General features: G+C 41.4%; 3 protein-coding genes across 6 annotated transcripts; all 3 read left to right on the forward strand.

Moving 5' to 3' along the window:
- The first annotated feature begins 2,065 nt into the window (after positions 1–2,065).
- atp6v0ca (ATPase H+ transporting V0 subunit ca) lies at positions 2,066–5,333 on the forward strand. Its single transcript, XM_048246486.1, has 3 exons — positions 2,066–2,319; positions 3,675–3,858; positions 4,024–5,333. Exons 1-3 carry the CDS (start codon positions 2,247–2,249, stop codon positions 4,226–4,228), a joined length of 462 nt encoding a protein of 153 aa, XP_048102443.1. The 5' UTR covers positions 2,066–2,246; the 3' UTR covers positions 4,229–5,333.
- Positions 5,334–8,111: 2,778 nt separating this feature from the next.
- Positions 8,112–15,478, forward strand: spsb3a (splA/ryanodine receptor domain and SOCS box containing 3a). Of its 3 annotated transcripts, none has more exons than XM_048246453.1 (7): positions 8,112–8,366; positions 9,772–9,893; positions 10,039–10,216; positions 10,516–10,703; positions 11,336–11,438; positions 11,562–11,687; positions 13,321–15,478. In XM_048246453.1, the coding sequence occupies exons 2-7, from the start codon at positions 9,792–9,794 to the stop codon at positions 13,686–13,688; spliced, it is 1,065 nt and encodes a 354-aa protein (XP_048102410.1). In that variant the 5' UTR covers positions 8,112–8,366; positions 9,772–9,791; the 3' UTR covers positions 13,689–15,478. The 3 variants fall into 3 exon arrangements, with proteins under 3 accessions (XP_048102410.1, XP_048102409.1, XP_048102411.1); XM_048246452.1 differs by having other exon boundaries at positions 8,113–8,366; positions 9,769–9,893; XM_048246454.1 differs by lacking the exon at positions 8,112–8,366 and adding an exon at positions 8,501–8,522.
- A 2,654-nt stretch (positions 15,479–18,132) lies between these two features.
- nme3 (NME/NM23 nucleoside diphosphate kinase 3) lies at positions 18,133–21,502 on the forward strand. Of its 2 annotated transcripts, none has more exons than XM_048246482.1 (5): positions 18,133–18,277; positions 20,171–20,301; positions 20,460–20,561; positions 20,951–21,063; positions 21,310–21,502. In XM_048246482.1, exons 1-5 carry the CDS (start codon positions 18,232–18,234, stop codon positions 21,425–21,427), a joined length of 510 nt encoding a protein of 169 aa, XP_048102439.1. In that variant the 5' UTR covers positions 18,133–18,231; the 3' UTR covers positions 21,428–21,502. The 2 variants fall into 2 exon arrangements, with proteins under 2 accessions (XP_048102439.1, XP_048102438.1); XM_048246481.1 differs by lacking the exon at positions 18,133–18,277 and adding an exon at positions 19,214–19,311.
- Positions 21,503–22,912: the final 1,410 nt, after the last annotated feature.

Raw genomic sequence — 22,912 nt, forward strand, 5'->3', positions numbered from 1 at the left:
TATTCGTCAATGATTTCACTGGCATCCTTTGAACCGTGGAGATACCCAAGAGGGACCATAATACGTGTGGCACACAGTTCGTCAATTGTCGATGCAGATCCCCTGTGGTGAACATGCAGTCTAAAAATACGCTGTTTGATTTTAGGAGGGAATACCTAGAGATGGCGTGTTGTGGATTGGACGTGGGCACCTGTGCGCGCTCACAACAACAGGACATAAGTGAACATCTGGACGAACAATGGAAAGATGTTAATGGAAAAACATTTTCTCGACTTCCATAGCCCCGTGTGGACATATTAATGGTCGGTGCAGATGGCCTGGTTCATCTGATGCTGACTGTTTCCTGCGCACGTTTCTCCACCTGCTCCTCAACCCCTCACTCTGAACTCTTCACACTATTGTACAGCAAGGAGGGTTTGGAATAATGGAATAATGTTAGTAAGCCTGATGCCGCGCCCCCCACACACACACACACACATGTGCATAGTGTTTCTTTGTGATTTAGTCGGCAAAGCACATTATGAATATATTTCTTTGTTCAATAAACGCGTATGAAGAAAAAGATAGCCTCCCTGACTTATGAGGATGTATGCTTTCTCGATTCAAATCCGGGTGCCCCTGATAGGGGGAGACATTGGGTTACTTGAGTTATTCATTCAGGAAACCTCATAGTAGAAGCTATCTCACACGGTAATTTAGGCTGTGTGGTGAGATTGCCATTTTCGTAAAGGCTAGCACTGCAGTGTCAATGGTGCCATGACCGCGCTTGAATTCACATCTGAAATAGCATTGCGCATGTGTTTAACTGTGTGCTTTTAAGATACATTGGGCTAACTGTTTTTGGCCACGTAGCCTAGCATCAGAGTGGAACAGTGGATCTAGCGACACCAAGTGGAAAATATCTTCTCGGAATTTCCGTATAGCGAGAGTGATGTGGATTCATTTATCCTGCCTCGGTTTGGTTTTATCCTGGGGAGCTGTTTCCAACAGCAGCATCATATCAAAACTAAATTCAGATAGGCCCATCCGTCTTCTGTCTTCTTTATCCAGAGCTAAAGCCGAACTGAATTAAACTGTTTTTTAAAACCATACCTGAAACCCCAAGAACTGCACATAGCAAAACTCGAGACCTAATCCGCTGATTGGAAATTATCAAATGGATTTCATAAAAGGCTCAGGCTACGCCTCTAGCCTATTTCAGTCCGTTTATCACAGAGACTGCAGGCTAGATAGGCCTACGCTGGTCATAACTTTGATCACTCAAATCAGAAATTTTCAGACACGTACGCACGCTCACGTGGGTGTCTGTGAGTTCGAGTGACTCAAACTAAGTCAGTCTCAGTTCTCCACTGGACTCTCCCATACTCACAATCATAAGACCTGTCACATGACCAACTGAGTGGAAGTTGTAAAATTCTCAAGGATTGGGACATTTCACCAAACCTTAAACCACTGGAACAATGCATCAATTAGCCTTAATAAATAAAGATATCGATCTAGCTCTATACAAGGCTGTCGTAGGCATCAGAAACAAATAACGTAGGCTACGGTCACAAAATGTTTGCCCATGTGGGCATATTTAGGTGTGCCTTACAGATCATCTGAACTGTCAGCTGATCTAGGCAGGACCACATGATTGCACTTTGCTCTGTATTTGGCATGTTTGCAGAGTTACACGCATAGGACATGCAAAACATTAATTAACTATAATTAAATTGATAGAATGTCGGACTTCGTTTTTGTTGTCGAACGATATCGGACTTCGTTTGTTGTCAATTTGGAATTCCTGATGCCTATGCTAGCATTTCACACATCCCTGTGACAGTCTGCAATGGACTGTACCATTCTAACTTTAGGGGTGAAATATAATATCGAAGGATTTAATGAGCGCATAGCAGGCAACATAACAATTTTGACTACATAATAGTTATTTAATTGACTGTAAAATCCATATCTACCACCCAATTTAATCTCAATTCATTTGGATATGTGTCATCCATAAGGTGTCATCCCTGAAAAGCGGAAATGGGCCCCACGGTGATGACTTATCATGTGACACTCTAAATTTCGCCATTTTCATCATCTCCACCGGTGATCTGTGGAAGACTAGATCCGTAGCTGCTTCAAACCGTGTTGGCGCAGGCCTCGTGTTCCATTCAGAGTAGTTTGAGCAGGTACCGCAGTAAAACCTTAAAGGTAGATATTCATTATTTCTTTTTTGTACGTTTCATTGTAGCATCAGAAGAATGTCCGCCGAAAGCCCCGAGTATTCCCCGTTCTTTGCAGTGATGGGAGCATCCGCCGCAATGGTTTTCAGTGGTAAGTGACATTTCATTCATTCTTAGCAGATTATGCATTGTCAATGCATGTATTTATAGGCTACGGTGTGCTGGGGTTATTATGTCGGGGACTAGACTTATTTCTAGTTGGATCTGGAGATGGGAAGGTGTCACGGCTTGCTGGGCGGCGATACGTCCCGCGGATCTGGGCGATCACCTCGGCGTACCTGCTCGAGGGGGAAGGGATGCGCGAAGGGTTCCATCACGGTAGATGACGTTGCGTTTGACGTAGGATTTATACATTATTTATTTAGTTTGATGATTTTTTACTAGACGTCATGACAAAAATGTTGCTGTTCATCTAGAAATAAAGACGACTTAAGCGAATTTGCCATTGTCAACCGATTAATTGAAGTAGCGACATCAATATGCGGCATATAGCATACAATATCTTCATTCCACATAGTCGAAATTACTTAAAGCCATATGATACTAAAATTTCAGATGACATGGTTAATTATTTAAATATAGACTATGTTTGGCTTGACCTCCCACCCACCATCTAATGTCATTGATTTAGCTGCTGCCGTCAAGTCACTAGCAAATAAGCCGAGCAGGTGCAATTCAATGATTGCACTCTCAGATGCGGAGGAGCGTTCGTTCAGTTAGTAATGAGTCCCGACAGTATACAACGACACATCTTCATAACCGGATGAGTCTTTGTCATTGCATAAATACTACGCTGTCTAGTAGGCCTAGGTTAAGTCAGTGTTGGCTAAACGCGAAGGAAAACCCTGTTGGCGGCTTCGGCCATTTTCGTGTGCAATCGTGTGTCGCGACGGAGAGCGCTATAGGAAGACTGGCATCTTCCCATTTGATTACATCAGTACATTGTTTCCCAACAGAACAGGGAAACTCTAGTTTTTAATGCATTTTGATTGTCATAACGTGTGAACTGAAGAAGTGTTAGGTAGGCTTACACACCAACAGTACCACAGACCCCTCTCATTTGTCACAATTCTCATAAGTATTAGGTATAGGTGTTGGAATGGCGCTCATTAGTTGGGATATTTGCTTAGACCTTCCACTCTAAAATAAGATTTCCTCTCTCTTCCTCCCTCAGGCTATAGACACACACTCGTGCACACACAAACTACTGTTAGTTACCACTATCCTTCTGTAAAGTTCAGGTTGTTTTTTTAAGTGAGATTAGTGACCCTGATCCATGTTCGGGCAGTGAGTTGTCACTAATGTACTAAAAGGTTTTTGAATCGAACAGAGCTTTGTGTGGGACTCTGTGAACGAACTATACGTTCAAACTTAGGATATGGATCAGCTGTTCCATAAACAGCTCTCTAATATGCAGGCTATTTTTTTTCCTTTCCGTCTCTCTAGCTTTAGGTGCTGCCTATGGCACAGCGAAGAGCGGCACAGGAATTGCAGCCATGTCTGTGATGAGGCCGGAGCTAATCATGAAGTCCATCATCCCAGTGGTCATGGCTGGTATCATAGCCATCTACGGGCTGGTGGTGGCTGTGCTCATTGCCAACAATATCTCGGAGAGAGTCTCACTCTTCAAGTAAGTTTGTTGTGGTTTACAATCACACACTCACACACACACTGTAAATGAATAATTGTGAAATAGGTGAAATAAGTCTTGCTTCCTGTTTCCTGTATACTGCTCATGTGATGACCGTGGAAGTCTTATCTTGCTTCATTCCTATCCCTTCTCCCACCTCTTCAGGAGTTTCTTGCACTTGGGTGCTGGCTTGAGTGTGGGCCTGAGTGGCTTGGCGGCCGGCTTTGCGATTGGAATCGTGGGCGACGCCGGCGTCAGGGGCACTGCCCAGCAGCCTCGGCTCTTCGTCGGCATGATCCTCATCCTCATTTTCGCTGAGGTGCTGGGGCTGTACGGCCTGATTGTCGCTCTCATCCTCTCCACCAAGTAAACGACGGGAGAACAACATTCATCATGACTCATAGAATCACGTACAACACACACAGATATGTACACACACACACACACACACTATTCGCTCAGTCACCAAAATACATGATGACAAACTAAAGTAAAAACCCATAATGGATTAAAAAAAAAATCTACCCATAAATATCAACATTGTAAAACCACCACCACATATACTACATTGACCCCAAGAGCAGAGAGGAGAATGTGTATGTGTTTGGGCAATTGAATGAGTGAGAGAGAGAGAGTGAATATATGTTTGCATGTGCGTGTGTGTGTACACACAAGCTCCTCTTTTCTCCTTGTGTACAGTACTCCTGCGTTTAGTCGCTTCTGTAAATGCGCTGTGTAATCTGTGCTTTGTTGTGTGTGTGAGTGTGTGTACGTGTGAGTGTGTTTAGATAGTGCATCCCTTCCTTCCTTGACCTTGCTATGCTTTGCTTGTTTGTGTTTATGTTATGTTTTGTGTGTTATTTTTGTCTTCATTTTCCTCATGTATGCAAACATTTTTTTAAGTATTATTTTGGGACCATTTCTGATTTTCACACGATGTTGAGGACCTATCAAATGATATACAAATATACTATTTTTTTCCCACTTACTATTTATGAAGATTTTCAATTGTTCATGAAATTGTTTTAACAGGAACAAAGTCTTTATTGAATCCCAATGCTCTCTCTATATATAAATAAGTGTATTATATAAATATATATCTGTATAGCTAGGTGAATTGCACTGTGGGTAATTTTGTTCTAAGTGCTTGGAGTTTCACTGGATGTAATCATTGGTTAACATGGAGATAGTTTGTCTGTACTCAGATACTGGTGTGGAAGTTTAAGTGTGTGTGTGTGTGGGTGTGTTTTGTGTGTGTGAAAGTATGTATGCACGCATGTATCTATATGGTCGGGTGTGTGTGTGTGTGTATGTATGTGTATGTTTGTGTTAAGTCAAACAAGACATTCTCAAACACTTGTACCGTTTTAATCTGTAGTTCTGCTGTCTCTGGTTGCATTATTTGGCCTAAGCAGGTCAGTAAAGGCCGAACCGTCCAATTTCCTAAATAAATAAATAAATCTCCTCAACTTCCACCACCTTTCTTAATGTAGCTGGTTTTAATTGTTTTTATATTCATTTCATGTCTTAAATAGGTTGTTGGGTCTGGACAAGCAAAGCAGGCTATCCTGTGCTCTGGATACATTCAGTATGGGACATGCTTATATTTGTGGCCACCAGCGCTGGGTTTGTGAGGTTAGGGATTACCTCTAAGGTTGCCATCTGTTTCACAGAAAGTCATTGTGTTGCATCTCAACCAAACTGGCTCTGCAATCCGGTTTAGCACAACCGAACACTAAATAATGCTTGTTGCATTGCCCCGATTATCTACAGAGGTTTTCGAACTGTAGTGCAGAATGCCTAAAGGGCAACTGCCAGGGTGATAAGAGATTGTTCTCTGGGAGGAAGGTAAGAACCGTAGCCATATATATATATATATATATATAGTAATATTTTTTGTTATATGCAACACGCCAACCATTTAGATAGATACTTTATTGATCCCCAGGGGAAATTCAAGGTCTCAGTAGCATACAGACAACACACACACATTCACTAACAGCAGAAAAAGTACTTAAAAGTATATAATATAAAAACACAACTAAGCAAGAACAGTAGAAGATAGAGAATATACTAAAATACAAATTTTACTACTTATAACTAACACTTAATCTAAATCAATTCAAAAAACAGTATCCACATAGTGGTGATTAATCAATCAAGAGGCGCTTGCAATGACTGAGGCAGGGACTGAGCCTGTGATTCTCTGTGCATAGTAAGGTAAGGTGCTCTGTGTGAGTGAGTGTCATGGTGATAGTGCAAATGAGTAAGTGCAACAGTGCAAGAATAAAGTCTATATATATATATATATATAACTATTTTAAGAAAAGGTATAGGTGTGGCCACAGTTCGGCTGTGGCATGGAGGGAGGGGTTATGCATATGTGCTAATGTAGTGTATGTAATGTAATGTAATGTAATATAGCACGCAAACAGTGAGGGAGAAAGACAGTGGTAAAAAGTGGCTAGTGGACAGACAGTATCCAAACATGGAGGGGGTGAAGAGGCAGACAGACTATGCAGAGAAGTCTATCTCTCCTCTTCCCTTAAGTGAAGCATTGAACAGTTCAATGGCCCTGGGGACAAATGACTTCCTCAGTCTGTCTGTTGTGCAAGGCAGTGAGCCTAAGTCTCCAGCTGATCAGGCTCTTCTGCTTAACAATAGTGCTGTGGAGTGGGTGACACTCATTGTCCAAGATGTTGATCAGTTTGTTCAGGGTCCTTTTGTCAGATATTGAAGTGATGCACTCCAGTTCAGCTCCCACTACAGAGCTTTCCTTACCAGCCTGTCAATTCACCCCGCATCCTTCTTCTTTGTGCTTCCTCCCCAACATACCACTGCATAGAAGAGGACGCTGGCAACAACAGACTGGTAGAACATCCTGAGGAGCATGCTGCACACATTGAAGGACCGCAGCCTCCTCAGGAAGTACAGCCTGCTCTGCCCTTTCTTGTAGAGTGCATCAGTGTTGGCTGACCAGTCCAGTTTATTGTCCAGGTGGAGACCCAGATACTTGTAGGTGCTTACCACCTCCACATTGACCCCATCAATGGGGACTGGCTTAGACCTGCGGAAATCCACCACCATCTCCTTGGTCTTTGAAGTGTTGAGTTGAAGATGATTGAGTTTGCACCATTGCACAAAGTCCTCCACCAGGCTCCTGTACTCCTCCTCCTGCCCGTTCCTGATACACCCCACAATTGCAGTATCGTCAGAAAACTTCTGCATGTGGCATGACTCGGTGTAGCAGAAGTCAGATGTGTACAGGGTGAACAGGACTGGAGAGAGCACAGTTTCCTGTGGCGCTCCCGGTGCTGCTGATCTCAGTGTCAGAGAGACAGTTCTTCAGTCTGATTTGATTTACTTGCAGTTAAAAACTGTATTTTATTTTGGGAAGCATTTTAATGAACAAGCCCAAAGAAGTGAAATAACTTATCCTATTTCATATTATGGGCCTGCCCTAATTTAAATGCTGGGCAAAGTCAGTATGAGCAGTTCTCGTGCATGAACCTACAACGGGAGAACTAGCTGACACTGCTGCTTGTGCTAGGATCTTTCTCATGGTATTACATTTGAAAATAGATTCTGCGTCGTTTTAAAGCAAGCTTTAGTTAGACTTATAAGTTAAGGGCCTTATGTGTAAATAAAGATAGCAGCTTTTCATCATTTGATTGACTGGATTTGACTTTTCAGAACAACAAAAATGAGGACAATTTACACTGTCGGGGAAAGTCTTATGGTAAGTTATGGTAATGGCCGGTATAGTCGCGTTTGTCCAAGCCACTTGGTGGATATTTGGAATGGATCAAGGCAGTCCAGGCAGTCTGCAGAGCCATGACTCTGCCACGATTGGATGCGACTGTGGAAACGAAGAATGCAGGAAGTATTTCTTCACCCTCTTTTCCTGCGTTAATTTTCCATATCTCCAAGGAATTGCCTTCAGGCCAGTTAGTTAGTGTAACACGTGACAGTAGAAGGGATGAGGCTTAAAGTCTCAGTAATTTTGGAAATGTATCTTTTGTAAAGATGCCTAGTTGGACTGGAGATGCTGTGCGTTAAAGCGCAAAATTCTCCATCAAATTGGCTAGACCGATGAGACCAGATAGTCCAAATGAAACTGCAAGGCTTCCTTGTTTTTCAAGAGCCAAAATGTCCGTCCGAGAAGAGTACCAGAGCCCGTCAACGGACATTCTCTGAGAGTACTGAACACGGCCGTTTATGACAGCCATATTGACCAATGAATGTAATGTATATGTACTATATAGCCCACCTCTTTAACGTGCTATCCAATCAATGGTTAAAGAAGGGCTACGGTAATGGATTGTTTACGTCTGTCGTGAAAGTAGGTCATTGCTGGGACTGTGACAGGTAGAATAACCTTAGCTAGGATAGCTAGCTAGAATGGTTTGACGCCTGCATATTTGCAAACGCATCTGCAAATACCATTTCCCAATATTTGGAAAGTTGCGAGAAGACAATAATATCTAAGCCTGACAACGGTTGAACTGGTAAGTTTACTCTAGTCGGAACATTGTTGCTCGCTAGCTAACTTTGCCTAGCCAAGTTAGCGAACGATGGCTTGGTGGGGTCGCTCCGTTCCACTTCTGAAGTGGGTTGGCTAGCCAGGAAATGTAAGCGAGTCAATGCTACTGTCGTCCCAAAAGGTAAAATGTGTAGTCAGTTTATTATACAGGCGATAACATGCGCGTGCAAATATCGAACGCCTACATCCATCTATTCTTCTCTCAAGAAACGTTTTAAAAACAGGCAAGCTAGGGCTGGCTAACTATCTAATTACCATATTGTTAGCTATCGATATCTCGCTAAGCACTTGTAGTCAGTTGGTGAGTATTCGTTTTTGTACAATTACCCACACAAATGGTTGTGCTCAAAATAACGACAAATGATGCAAAACTCAGGACCATCTTCTGATAATAATTGTATATGTTCTGAAGTTGTTTAACTGATCTGTAAATGCTAGTAGCGGATAACTAGCTGGTAGCAGTACTTTGCAGGATGCTGGAACTTAACCAGATTCGGAGTCGTCGTAAGGGCCGAAGAATTGTGATGATTATCGAATTCACTTGTAAAGCAACGTGACGATAATAGAGTCCAGCAAAGTAACTACGTTTCATGGTAAATGTGGTTCTTGAACCAATCGGGATGAGCCTGCAACTAGTTTGACTGTTAATTGTGTGTGACAGGAGAGTATTTAACTGTAGATTAGTTTGCGTAGTGAACCGTGCGTGAGTAATCTCACCAAGATTTGTTAATGTATATTAGTAGTGAAACTGCGGGTAGTTTTCTTTTTTTTTTTTTTTTTTAATAATCCGCGTCCGCCCGACTCATTTTGAAGATCCAATCGGCCCAGCACAGTGATCAAAGATATGCGTTTAAGACCTACGAACCCGACCCGCACCGCAAATTCCTAATGTTACTTTACTTCACAAGACGTTTAGAACAAATAAATAAATGCAGTCGATGTAGCCTTGTCTAAAACAGTCTAGGCTATGTTAAATTGCACATTACAATGGGAAACGTCTGGACTTAAAAACAAAGTAGCCTAAGCAAATCTGCAGCATCTCTCGCTCTCTCTCACTCACACACAGGCGCGCGCCCACACTCAAACCTCAGGTCTCTGCCCTAAACTTGCACAAAGTAGCATGCCGATATTACATTACATTACATTTACATTACATTACATTTGGCTGACGCTTTTTAACCAAAGCGACTATATTACTTTTCTTGCTGACCATCAGATAAGTTTTGATGGTGTAACCTGCCCTTGCTAAACGGTAGACTACCGACTGTAAGTTGGCCAGCGCAACACTATTTAGTCACCAAGACACTGTTGCATTTGTGATTTTTTACAATGCAGTGGGTTTGTTTTTTATGACATGTTGTGATCAGCAGGCCACACTGTCCTAGCTGGTATGTCAAGAAGAAGCAGGAATAGTCGGGCGTGGCGTTACGTTTGGAGTGGTATTCGGCGAGATGCAGACGCACGAGCTCTTATTCAGGCCTCAGAGACTGAGGTGCGTGTCTGCTAAACCTGTTTTCTTTTCCTGAAATGAAAATGAATTACATAAACACATTCTCGCATGGAATAATCATAGATTGACATAATGACATAACATGATTGACTGAATTCTACCTGTTGCTGTGAATTGTGTGTTAAAGTACAGTGACTCAGACTCTGAAGTGGAGTTTCCTGCAGCAGTGCCCCCTGTACCAAGTGCTGTTCCTGTGACTGGGGAGTCCTACTGTAGCTGTGACTCGCAAATTGAGGCCAGCTGCAACCCCCGCCTGCGTGGCTTCACACATATACATGACTGTCATTGTGGAGAGGATGACCAGGGTGGGCCTCTTCAGCCTCTTCCTCATACCCTGCCCTTCCTTTTCCATAATCTGTTTATCACTCTCTTTATTCAATTCACTATGTTTATTTCCACCTCATACAAAGAACTTAGAAAGGAAAATTCCATGCATTATTATTGGTCTTATTATTGGTCAAGTAATGATCACTTGAATGCCACATTGGCTAGTCTGTCATAACTCACTTGTGCATCTTTAAAAATTGTCTACTCTTCCCTCTGTGTTTTTTGACAATGCCCAATGTTTGGTAGACGTTGACTTTCTCTGGTTTGACTGTGGCAGATTTTGACTGGGTGTGGGACGATGACAGCCGGTCAGCGGCGACACTGCTTAGTTGTGAGAACAGGAAGGTGAGCTTCCACTCAGAGTACAGCTGCGGCACAGCCGCCATCAGAGGCTCCAAAGAGCTCACAGATGGACAGCACTTCTGGGAGATCAAGATGACGTCTCCTGTCTATGGGACCGATATGGTGAGTTCTTAAATCAAATTAACATTCTAAAGAATATCTGGGTTCATTGAATTCAACATAGAATTTTAGAACCTTCAATTGTTGCGGAACTTAGAATGTTCAAAAACCTACACCTTTAAGGGTTAAATCAGCACGCATTGGGTTTCTAATGCCCACAAATTCGACCCCACCCCATCTCTCCTTACCACTCGCTTCCTGTCACTTTTCACTGTCCTTTTTTTAATGAAGTAGAAAAAAAGTCATATCTGGAAAAAGTGTCTACTGTTTACTATTCCTTGAGGATTACATCATTGTGGTTGTTTCATTTTAAAAATGGATACTGTACTGGAGTGGTTGTGATTTGGAAAAAGCAGCATATATTCATGTTTGTTCTCCAGTAGCAGTTGAATGTCTTTAGGTGACACATCATACGCAAACACATAATGTTGCTACCAGAGATGGTTGATGTGTTCTAAAACATCTTTGTTGTCACTCCATGCAGCCATGTTTTGCTGCATTTGCAGTTTCACAACTGTGGGGCAAAAATCAGTTGGACAAGGGTCCAGTAATTAAACAGCTTGAAAATGATCATGTGTTTGAGTTGAGATGCGTGGATGTGTGAAATAATTGATTCCTGTGTGTACATGCCACAGATGGTGGGGATTGGAACTTCTGACGTGAACCTGGATAAATACAGACACACATTCTGCAGCCTACTAGGCAAGGATGAAGAGAGCTGGGGCTTATCGTACACAGGTAGCTTCATCACCGTTCCATCATCAGCATCAGATAAGTAGTGAAATGAAAAGGTTGTGCACCTCAGAAACTCCTTGGCTGTAGTTCTCTTACATAGCGACATTTTTGTGTGTGTGTGTGTAGGTCTACTTCATCATAAAGGTGATAAGGTCAGCTTCTCATCACGCTTCGGCCAAGGGTCCATCATCGGAGTACACTTGGACACCTGGCACGGAACTCTTACATTCTTCAAGAATCGAAAGTGCATAGGTCAGTAGTACCAGCTCATACAGCCAACATGTGTTTGTGTACAGATAGGACAACTTTTGCTTCTAGCTAACATTCACTTCTTGTTTCATTGAGAGAAATGTGCAGTCAGGCAGTTATATATTAAGGCAACAGATGTGTTTTCATTGAAGTTACAATGACTTTATTTCTAGACAGTAACACAAAGAGAGATGCACAGAGAATGAAAAACTGAAAATGCTTTTGCGGGCTTGATGGGTAAAAATTTAGTTAAAAATAAAAATAGGTTTTATATATGAATATCTTATATTGTGTGGCATGTGGGACTCATTAAGGTCTTGGTGTCAAATTAGTTCAATTAAATTAGTTTTAATTAGACTAAAGACCTTTTCCCATCATTTAAATTGGGCCCCTTTTTGTTGTAGACTCCATGTAATTGAGCATTTCAAGCATTTCATTTTCACAGCAAAAAACACTGACTTCTCCTTTTACCTTTTAAAAATGACATTACCTTGGTAGACTAATCCATGCTTTTTAGGGGATAACGGTGTGATGGTAGTACCAAAAATGACATTTACATTTTCAAAATCAGCTGGCTGGCCACTAGAGGAAATATTGGTTGTGTCTTGATCTTACATTTAATAACAAATGGGAGCATGTTTCCACCACTTCATCCACAAACCTAGTCAAAATTCGCAGATACTAAGTTGAAATGTAGAGACAATTTGATAAAAAGAATGAGAGATAAAAACAGATTGAAATTGAGATACTAAGTCAAAGTAATATGAGGCACACATTACATTCTTAGAGGTATTTCCCTGTTTCCATCTTTGTATCATCCTAACCTGCTGTTTTTGTGCCTTAGTAAGCCCTGCCTCTTCTGTAACAGGGTCTGATATTACAGTGAGATCTCAGTGTCTGAGATGACTATAAATTACCACAAAGGACACCTTGTCTTGTGAGAGAGCTACAGATACAAAGCTACAGATAATTCAAAATAAATTTTGCCTTATTCTCTCAACTCTACTATGTGGCGTCTGTCTTAGAAATAAGAATAGTGGTTTCTAGAGCTATAATCAGACATGCACTGCAGTCCCTAACTTTACTAGACATTATGACACCGGAGGGGCTGTATGTGAGAACATAAATGTCAATCAGTTTATTCAGACATTACAGACTTTACCCTATCAGTTTTAGGCGAAGTCCAGGTAATGCCTAATTAAATCCTCATGTAGCATGTAATTGTCCCGAAAGCGAGTGAGTGGGCATGTTGTTGACCCTGGAGACGTTGCTGAAATAAATAGGCTATACATGTATGAAGTCTGATACAAACAGTAACCGTTTGATGTCTTAAACTAATACAGCATAACCATGTAGCAACCTAGCGTTAAGATAGCAAGCTAAACTGAACAGCAATAAAACATTAGCTTCCTGGGTTTACTTCCTGGGTTACGTTTCTCAAAATTTCGACGTAGCATCTCAAAATCTGGCTTACTTTTTCAAAATCCTGACTTAATATCTCAGAATTCTTACCTAGTATCTCAGAACAGTGACTTAGTTGGTAGCCCCCCCCCACCCCCTCCAAGTGGTGGAAACAGGCTTCATAAGTATGGTTCTATGGTTCTATATTCAATTGTTATGTGTGTGGGTGTTGCAGGTGTGGCTGCAACAGAGTTGCAGAACAAGCAAGTGTTCCCCATGGCGTGCAGCACTGCGGCCAAAAGCAGCATGAAGCTCATCCGCTCTGTGTCGGCACCCACTTCCCTGCAGTATCTGTGCTGCTCGCGCCTGCGCAAGCTCCTCCCGTCCGGGACTGACGCTCTGGGGGTGCTGCCTCTGCCGCCGGGCCTCCGGCAGCTGCTCCACTCCAAGCTGGGCTGGGTCCTCACCCTGGACCACATGCAGAACCACATGCAGCCACACAGCCACATGCACACGCCTCCTGGGCCGTCCTCCAGCAGCGACTCAGAGGGCTGCACCTCCGATCCTGAGGCCTGTCAAAGGAAGCGCTGTCGTTGGACCTGATACATGCTGTACATGCACACATACATGCATACATAAATACGTGCAAACATAGATATGTACACACACACACATGGCAGACATGCAAAGGTAAGAAACTAATACAGTCTGTGCATGCAGGAAACGCATAAATTAAAGCATTTGTGTTCTAATGCAAAATGCCAGGGGTTTTCAAATCCCTTGTAAGATATGGGGGGGAAAATTGCAATGACTTCATACACCCTGAATATGATATTCTTAATCGGCAAAATACTCTCTAAATAACTAAACCAGGCATTGTCCTTTAACACCTCAAGTCTCATTGTCAGTTGATGTTTTTCTCGGGCCAGATGGAAGTGCTTTTCTGAAGTTGCATTTTGAAAACCCCTGGTATAGTCGGCCACAAATATTTACCACCCCACACAGTCAAAAGACCCTCCTATGGGGCCAACTGTATTTCACCAAAACTGAGTGTAGACTATGGTTCAGTGTATAGCTACAGAAGCTAGGCACAGTTCCTCTCATGCATTCCAACATCACAAAAGTATCCTGTGTTGGTTGATACATTGTGAGCAAGCCTTAACTGGATGTTAAAGGTTTTCAACAGTATTTAACCCCTTAAGAGTATTACCACAACAAAACGGTTGGTTCTGAACACCTATACACTAGACTGCACAAGAGTAGAACTGTATTGTCGTTTGTTCTCATTTTTAGTCAAACTGTTACTACTTCTTTCTGGTTCTTGCACCGGAAGTGCTGCTACCTGAAAGCAAGAGATGATGTGTTACAGTCTCATGCTTCCCTCGCATACATCCCTGGCCACGGTTTCTTTGGCACAGATGAAAGGATCATGTTAGGCTGTTTGATCATGCTGCAGCTCCATCAGCCAAAACTGTTAAGAGGTATCATAGGTAGGGTTACATTTTATTATATCTTTCTAAAATAATGGTCCTCGGAGCAGTAGTACAGCGCAGTGTAGAAACGGCACTTCCTGCCCACATCAAACATACCATGGTGTGTACGTGTTGCTCGTGCTCTCAGTCACCGCTTTATCCATTATGTGATATTCTTTTTGAACTGGACCTTTTACAAAAATATTAGCCGTTTTGAGTTAAGGTATTTTCTTGTGATCCAGCCAACATACAGTTGAATTGTAAGCTTACAGTTTAATTGTACATCAGCTGGATCCTATCACAACTTTGAAAATGAGTCTGTTGTATAAAAGGGGATTGCAGTTAATCTAAGGAACGTGGAGCACTCCTTGTTTGTTTGTGAATCTGCAGATGCACTTACTTACATGAGTGGATGAGTGAGTGGACATTGTAACTTAAGAAAAAAAAAATGTTGTGTATATGAGTGAGTAAGGTTATCAGTTTGCATACTTATGTTATGAACGGAGTGTTCTAGTGCCTTGGGCCAGCTTTGTCATTTTAACAATGGCATCATGGGTGACATTGATGTATTTAAAATGTTATTCAGACTTTTCAGTTTTTAGTTATTTTTTTCCATGTCCTCTTTTTTTAGTCTGTTTTAATTATGGGGAAACTCCTCTATTGTGTCTTCGTGGGTCTTAATCTAATACATACACACTATATATATGTTTTATAATTGTCTGTATAAAGAAAACTTTTGTTATGCATTAAAGCACTTTTGCTTATTTGTATGTATATACATTTACATATTTCAACTATGCTGTCATCTGTACATAGTGTATGTATAAGCCTAGTAGTCTCTATTTGCATTCTGTATATCTTAAGCATGGCCTTTAACCGAATTATGGTGTTAAAATGAAACAATAAATATGCACAAAAACATTCTGGGGAGAAAGTGGATTCGTTAAATTTGTAAATAAAGAACATTATAAAGAATATTTATACCACTCCAAAATGTTGAAGTTGAAATGTTAATACAAATGACGTTGTGGAACTAACTGCATCCCCTGTTTCTTCACGGATTTATTTGAAAGTAGCTCCCCTAGTCAGGAACTTCCGCTTTGTTGAGGTCACTGTATGCGTACTCCCCCACCCCTGTCTACTATTTTATAAACAGGTAAGTGGCATATTGTTATGAACAGCAGATAATATAATGAAAAATTATAGTTAATGTGTACCAAGGCTTTTAAACTAATGTTAGGACCATGCTTTTGTATGTCATAAGGTAACACGTGCATCATCATATCCAGCTTCATCGCTGGTTCTCTGAGGTCAGCAACTAGCCTTTCTATAACTAGCTGAATGGTTGAGATGATAATCTTTCAAAATGTTTTACTAAATCGGCCCTTTAATTGGAAGTTGACTATCAAGGCCTGTATGCTTGTATCTATAAAAGCAGGTTTTAAAATCGTTTTGGATTGTCACTGGCTAGCTAGCTGCACGACTTTTCACGTTACTTGACTTGTATGTTGTAGACTTGGCTGTAGTGCATTTTATTTCAGCACTTGTATGTCAAGCGGGACATTCTAAAATGGCATGACAAATTTGGTGATCGTTGTTTTCCGACCTTAAAACAAAAAATCTTTCTCAAATCTTGTCAAAGTCTTCTGGTGTAAGGATGGCTTATAACAGATTATGTAGGCGGCAACTCAAGTGGCAGTGTTTTGGGCTGTTCAAGATAGAATCATCCTCAGTTGTAATACGTTACTTTTTGAATACATTTACATTTATTCATATAGCAGACGCTTTTATCCAAAGCAACTTACAAGTCAATTATATTACAAGGGCCATTGTCCCCTGAGCAACTCGAGGTTAAGTGTGCACAATAGTGGAAGCTGAGAATCCACAACTTATCAGTCTACTGCATGCTAGCCCAGATCCTTAGCTCCATACACTACCACTGCCCCAGTTGCATGCTGGATGAAAGCAGATGGGGAAACATGAGGGTGACCCACCTGTCCAGCATTTTCTGGAGTTGAATCCTCAAGGAGAATCTTGCGTTCACCTGTAGATGTTATGGGGCTGTTTGTCAGACATGGATTAAGCGTAGTCCAAGACTAATATAGAACTTCAGTGAATAGCTGTACTGAAAAAAGAGGTTTTAGTCAAGGGCAAGGCTTAATCCATGTCTGCAAAACCAGTCCTGTGCCTTTGAAGTTGTTTGTATTTCTCAATGGAGTCAGAGGAGAACCATATTAAAATATTTACTGTCTGCCTGCCATAGATTCATTTGTTTGTTTTCTAACAGGCAAACAAGAGGATAAGGAGCGTGAGGTCGAGAGCGTCATGTATCATGACTGGCGGTTACTACCCAAACACGAGGAGACTGAATTCACACGGTTCGAACCTGTCCCAGAACCCCCTATACGTTTTGTCATCTACCCTCCCCTCCTACGTGCCATGATCCTGGCCCAGCGCACTAAAGAGGGGCTCTCAACCACAGAGGAACCCCTGCTACCCCTAAGACGAGACGTACTGCTAAGCAAAGAGTACTTCCGAAACCAGGACCTTGAGCAACAGAGACAGAGACAGGCAGGGGAAGGGACGCCAGTGTGAGACATGAGCTCAGCAAGCAAACGGTCGCAGAGAGATGAGAACGGTAGATGTAAGACCAAGCGCTCTTCAAATTAATGTACACAATTGAAGCTACTCACTATTAAAAAAACCCTGAAATAATCATAGCATGCAGTGGGTTTGTCTTGGTTAAAGTTGTCATTGTCATTCTGAGTCACCTTTCCGTTTTGTGTTGTTTTGAAGATTGTAAATAAATGCATGTTTTTGTCCCAGAATGGATTATTAAAGCATTATTTGGAGCTGGGGGGTTGTGGGATTTGAAGGGACTTTCTGAGTTCATGACGTTTTCTATACCTGTGGTTCTAAACTTGTGTGCCATGGGGAATGCACTTTTCTACAGGCTTTTTAAATAGAGAAGGGAGCTATTTTGAAATGCATTAATGACCCAGCTTTTTATAAAGTGTTTGTTATGAAAGCCTATAACCGACCATAAGTTGGTGTGCCTTGGTGATTTGATTGGACCTTTGGCGTGCTTAGCACAAAAAGGTGGAGAACCTCTCCTAGTTCCAGCCAGCAGGTTAGGCCAGTGGTTTTCAAAGTGGGGGCCATGAGGGGGTGCCGGGGGGGCCTCAGCAAGTTAAAAGCAGCAAATAAATACATCTGAAAAAATGTAAATATACCTATTATTATGAGGGTTGTTATACAATTCCATTATAATAATGTGATGCATATCTGAACATTATATTTCCCATGATAATGACTGGGAATGAGTGATAGCTCTCATATAGCAGAAAGCCCCAAATACAATTTTTACACACTACATTATGCTCCATCGCGAAGTGCTTGTGGCTAAAATAATTATTAGGATTAGCTTAATGTATTTTTACATTTGCCGTAGTTTTGTCGATGGGTATAATAACACATCAAGGGGGTCCTTGGCCAGAACCTAGTGGTATTTGGGGGGCCTTGTCGTGGAAAAGTTTGGGAACCCCTGGGTTAGGCTATGTGTAGAGAATGCGCGCTCATTCCTCCAAACACGGGAACGCGCATAAGTCTACTCTCCTTACCACCTTCCTTTTAGGGCTGGTACGCGTGGGAAATCCGGCGTTTGGGATGCAATAATGATTTGCGTTTTTTTAACCATCTTCGCCAACATCTTCCAGACAGGTAAAAGTCATCCTTTGAAATCCACTTATTCCAAAATAACTTTGAGAAACTGTTACTTACAGTTTTAGACGTTTTGCAAGCTACCTACCTAGCCTCTTAGCTAACTTAGCTGTGCAGAAATAGAGTGGAATCTAATGTTAGCTAATATGCGGACAAGTCTTCTAACTTGGTCAAAGCAGGACGATACCCACGAGGTGAAAACGATTTTGAGCTCAAACATCCTTCCGTGCACAACAATACTTGTCACTTTGCAGCAGTTACACTTCCTTACCCAGCTAATATCCGTAGTCCCTTTAGCAGCCCGCCAGGGGACACCCTGTCATGGGTATCCCACAGTGACGTAAATATCGGCGATATGAAACGGCGTATCAGGCCATTACTATAACTCCGAGCGTGGTAAACAAAATCTGACATTTCATGCAGTAAATGCTCCCGTTAAGAACCAAACCAGATTTTGTTGAAATCTACACACCTATGGCTACTGAAAAATGTAAGGTTTATTTAGCAAATGTTATTTTGAAGTGTTAAAAAACATCTTTGTTTTAGAATTTCCGAACAAAAGTGGTGATAATTGGGTGTGTTACGGGATATGCCATTTGTCCATGTCTATAGGCCTACTTCTGTACACTTTCAGGGGCTCTAACATTTTGTAGAAAACATAGCCTATATTTTAGTGTTATTTTGCCTGGACTGTCAGTCTACATGCCATTGGCCGGATGCTCTTTGAATTAACGTTGTATAAACGTTGGTAATAATAGTATTACATGCGTTATTAGTCTCCTCCGTTTCTAACCTTGTTAGCTCTAACCTTTAAATCGACGTTATTATCAGCTCCTATTAATAGTAGGCCTATCGCTCAAATATTTTTCGATTGGTTACTACTTGCACGGCAAACTATTGACGTGTTATGATTGGCTGCTAAGCGTACAGCACCTGCTCCGCGCGAGAGAGTAGCGTTATGGGCTCCAAACGATCAGGCGCAGACCACCATGGTCCTAATTTGGGGGCGAAACAAGCTCGAGTTGAAGAAGACGGTAAAATACAATGCACCGATTTTAAACACTTTTGCTTCGGATATCTCTGGCCATTGTCGATGGCTTATTTGGTAGATTTGATATAACCTAACCCTCTTTCAGTAATGGTGCAGATTAGACCTATCAGCACAACCCAGGCTGATGGAAACATGTGGTTGATTATATGATTATGATTGACATTGATTATGTGTTTGTAATCACGGCACACGTCAAGCTTGAATGTTTGATAACATGAACAACATCTTTAAGTCTCAAGGAGAAAATGCGCAACTTTATAACTTTAGCTTACCTGTTAGACCTTTTGGCAGTGTTCAGTGTATTTACTTATATAGATGTCAACGATATTGATGTAATAAGTCCATGTCCATTAATTGAATCATTGTGCCTTCCAGAAATGTATTTCCTTTCCAAAAGTGACCTTTGCTCTGGCACTGCAGATTAGTTTCATTTTCTTTGTGACTACTTTGGATTTTTTTATTGGCTTGGTGACAGAGAAATGATAGGATAGAGATAGGAAAAAGTGGTGGAGCTGCAGTAATGTCACCGCCTGACAATTCCATTCCCAAACCCACCATTGCTAGTCTGTGTTTTTTTTAAATGATTAGCCTAGACCATCTGGTAAATGTCAGTCAACTGGAACTTTTAACTTTAAAAAGGATCAGAGAGGGAGACCAAACTCTTGAAACCACACTCTGTGTTATGGCATATGGTTTGGCTGAGGAAGGTTACATAGAGTGTACAATGCCAATTGTCAGGTGCTTTATCAACACCAACTCTATCTTCAGGTATCTTAGGGCGCCCACACTATTCCAGGGTTGGGGTGCAATTGAATGATACATGTGGTTATACTGTATTGTAGGATGGACCGGGGCGAACGAGCGGACCTTCATCGCCGTCAAACCAGATGGTGTGCAAAGAAAGCTGGTTGGCGAAATCATTGGCCGTTTTGAGAGGAAAGGCTTCAGTCTGGTGGCTCTTAAACTCCTGCAGGTATGGAAGGAAGGAAGGAACACACACACACACACACACACAGAGACTCGAATAAAAAGGGAAGGTGTTTAACTCCTTCCATGCATTCTTAATCCATTCTCTATGGTGTTTTTGTTTTTGCTGTGAAAAGTGAGGAGTTGTGTCCTTGCTCTCTACAGGCCTCTGAGGAGCAGCTTAGGGAGCATTACTGGGACCTGAGGAACAAGCCCTTTTACAACAGCCTGGTCAAATACATGAGCTCTGGACCAATCATAGCTATGGTAAGGCTTAGTTTGGCATGTTTTCTTATTTGATGCCATCACGTTCTTCTCAAGTCCATACAGACAGCAACGCTGAGACCCCCAAAGGTCATGGTACATTTGCTTATAGCTATATCCCTAGCAATACTTTAGTATTACGTCACAATAATGTTGCGTTCCCACACAATACTTTTGGGTTCCCAGGCAATATATTTGGAATTAGCAAGGGAAGTCAAACCTGTATTGAAGGAACGAAATGAAGTATTTTTTTAAAAATCACAACCACAACATATAAGGCACTCTAATAGAAACAGATATTATATTATGTTATATGCATTTTGAAGCCACTAAATTGTGCAATAAGCAAATTTGAGTAAAGAGGTATCCCCTTTTCTGTGGGTGGACCACAGGTATGGCAAGGCCTGGATGTAGTAAAGACTGCTCGCAAGATGCTTGGAGAAACCAACCCTGCTGATTCCATGCCAGGAACTATCCGAGGGGACTATTGTGTTGAAGTGGGCAGGTGAGAGTATTGGCAGCACACTGTTGGCACACCAGTTTGACATGTTCTAAAGAAGTTTTGTAAAAAAAAATAGCTTCAAGTGTGAAGGCAAAATATTGTAGCAGTTTTTATGATGTTGATATTAAACACTTCTGTAGATGTGACAGTTCATAAACTGTAACTCTGTTCTTCTGTTTCTGTTTGAGGAGAGTGTTAAATCAGAGTCTACATAGTAGTCATGTTTGTTTGTTTGTTTGTTTACCTCAGGAATGTGATCCATGGCAGTGATTCTGTTGAGAGTGCACAGAGAGAGATCTCCTTGTGGTTTCGCCAGCATGAGCTGGTCTGTTGGGAGGACAACAGCAATCACTGGATCTACGAGTAGCATTCACACGCGCGCGCGCACACACACACACACACACACACATTCATAGCAAAATAAATTGAACCTTGAAGCAGACACAATCATAGCTTATATTGCCTTATGGGACAGCTACTGTAGTAAGAAATGTAGTCTACGCAGTTGTAACTTACGATCACTTACCATACTGAACATGCAACACTTCTGATGCACCACCAGGAGTGACTTTAGAGTAGGACAAGTTTTAGAGTACTAGTATTCCTTGCACACCCAAGTTCACACACATACAAGAATGTAAAGTGTTAACATACATGTATTTCAACGCCTCTGAAATACTCAGTCATAATCCGTCCAGTAGAAATATATATATATATATATATATATATATATATTATTATTATTTATCTACTGTATGCAAATGATAGAAAGTTGAACTCAATTATGCAGCTGCAGTTAATATCTGCAATTTACCAAATGTGTCAGATACTAAACTGAATATTTGAAACTTTTTTGATGTTTAACTATGTCCCTCTTGCTCTCTTAATATGAAAGCTGTGTATTTTAAACATGGTATTCTAGGGAAAGCATGAGATACAGGGGAGTATGCCAGCCTGCTCTATGACAGCCAGTTACGAACAGACTAATTCATAGGGATTGATATAATCAGGGATTATATCTATTTCTAGCTACGGTCAAGTGTTTTGTAAATGTGTTCCTGAAGGATATATCAGGAACACATGAATGTATGCACTGGGCTGTATAGACAAGCAATAATTTAAAATGTTAAAACTTGAACGTGTTTCCTGCTCGGTTACCTATACCCTCCTGGGAGTAAGTACACTGTTTGATTCAGGCAACGTCTTACTTGTAGCTCATGTTCTGTCAGTGAAGTGTGTCTTTCTGTGTAGTGTGTCTTCCTCAGCAGCTCTCTTACTAGCTTTATGTTGACCAAAGCGACAACTCCCACTTGAAATAAAGGTGTGTGAAAAAAGGCTTTGTGTTGAATCACATCATATTACTACCTCTTTCCGCCTACCACCTCTTCCGCTCAGCACAATGCACATGCTTTTAAATGTGACTATGAGATCATATTGTTACATTTTAATGTTAAAATCTAACTATAAAGACATGACCCAGCATCCACACGTAAATTATGACCAACTGAGTATGACCAACCAAATAATTAAAATCAGTAAGAGCTAGCTTGGTCTGCTTGATGACCACAAAGAACCAGGCAGTTGAGTTCCACCAATGATCTTTGTCATTGCACGAATATGTTTAATATTTAATATTTAACCACAATGATAAGAGAACAGAGAGTAATGATGAGTTTACATACAGAGCATCAAGGCAGGGAAATCCATCTCTGACAGCTGTCATTCAAAACAGGCAACCATCAGTAGGCCTGCATCCAGCTGCCACTCTTTGAAGGGGGTCATTGGATGAGTGCTCTCACAGCTCACTGATGACAGAAGAGTCCTATCTCTGATTGGTCCGATCTCTAATGCA

This window comes from Alosa alosa, chromosome 6 (assembly GCF_017589495.1).
Source record: "Alosa alosa isolate M-15738 ecotype Scorff River chromosome 6, AALO_Geno_1.1, whole genome shotgun sequence".
Taxonomy (NCBI): Eukaryota; Metazoa; Chordata; class Actinopteri; order Clupeiformes; family Clupeidae; genus Alosa; species Alosa alosa.

Bases quoted from the DNA above. Each gene is read 5' to 3' on its own strand.
- atp6v0ca (XM_048246486.1), top strand. From the start codon at position 2,247: ATGTCCGCCGAAAGCCCCGAGTATTCCCCGTTCTTTGCAGTGATGGGA. The intron at 2,320-3,674 runs GTAAGTGACATT...CCGTCTCTCTAG, and splicing joins CGCCGCAATGGTTTTCAGTG to CTTTAGGTGCTGCCTATGGC. The intron at 3,859-4,023 runs GTAAGTTTGTTG...CCACCTCTTCAG, and splicing joins GAGAGAGTCTCACTCTTCAA to GAGTTTCTTGCACTTGGGTG.
- spsb3a (XM_048246453.1), top strand. From the start codon at position 9,792: ATGTCAAGAAGAAGCAGGAATAGTCGGGCGTGGCGTTACGTTTGGAGT. The intron at 9,894-10,038 runs GTGCGTGTCTGC...TGTGTGTTAAAG, and splicing joins TTCAGGCCTCAGAGACTGAG to TACAGTGACTCAGACTCTGA. The intron at 10,704-11,335 runs GTGAGTTCTTAA...TACATGCCACAG, and splicing joins CTGTCTATGGGACCGATATG to ATGGTGGGGATTGGAACTTC.
- nme3 (XM_048246481.1), top strand. From the start codon at position 19,236: ATGGGCTCCAAACGATCAGGCGCAGACCACCATGGTCCTAATTTGGGG. The intron at 19,312-20,170 runs GTAAAATACAAT...ACTGTATTGTAG, and splicing joins AGCTCGAGTTGAAGAAGACG to GATGGACCGGGGCGAACGAG. The intron at 20,302-20,459 runs GTATGGAAGGAA...TGCTCTCTACAG, and splicing joins TGGCTCTTAAACTCCTGCAG to GCCTCTGAGGAGCAGCTTAG.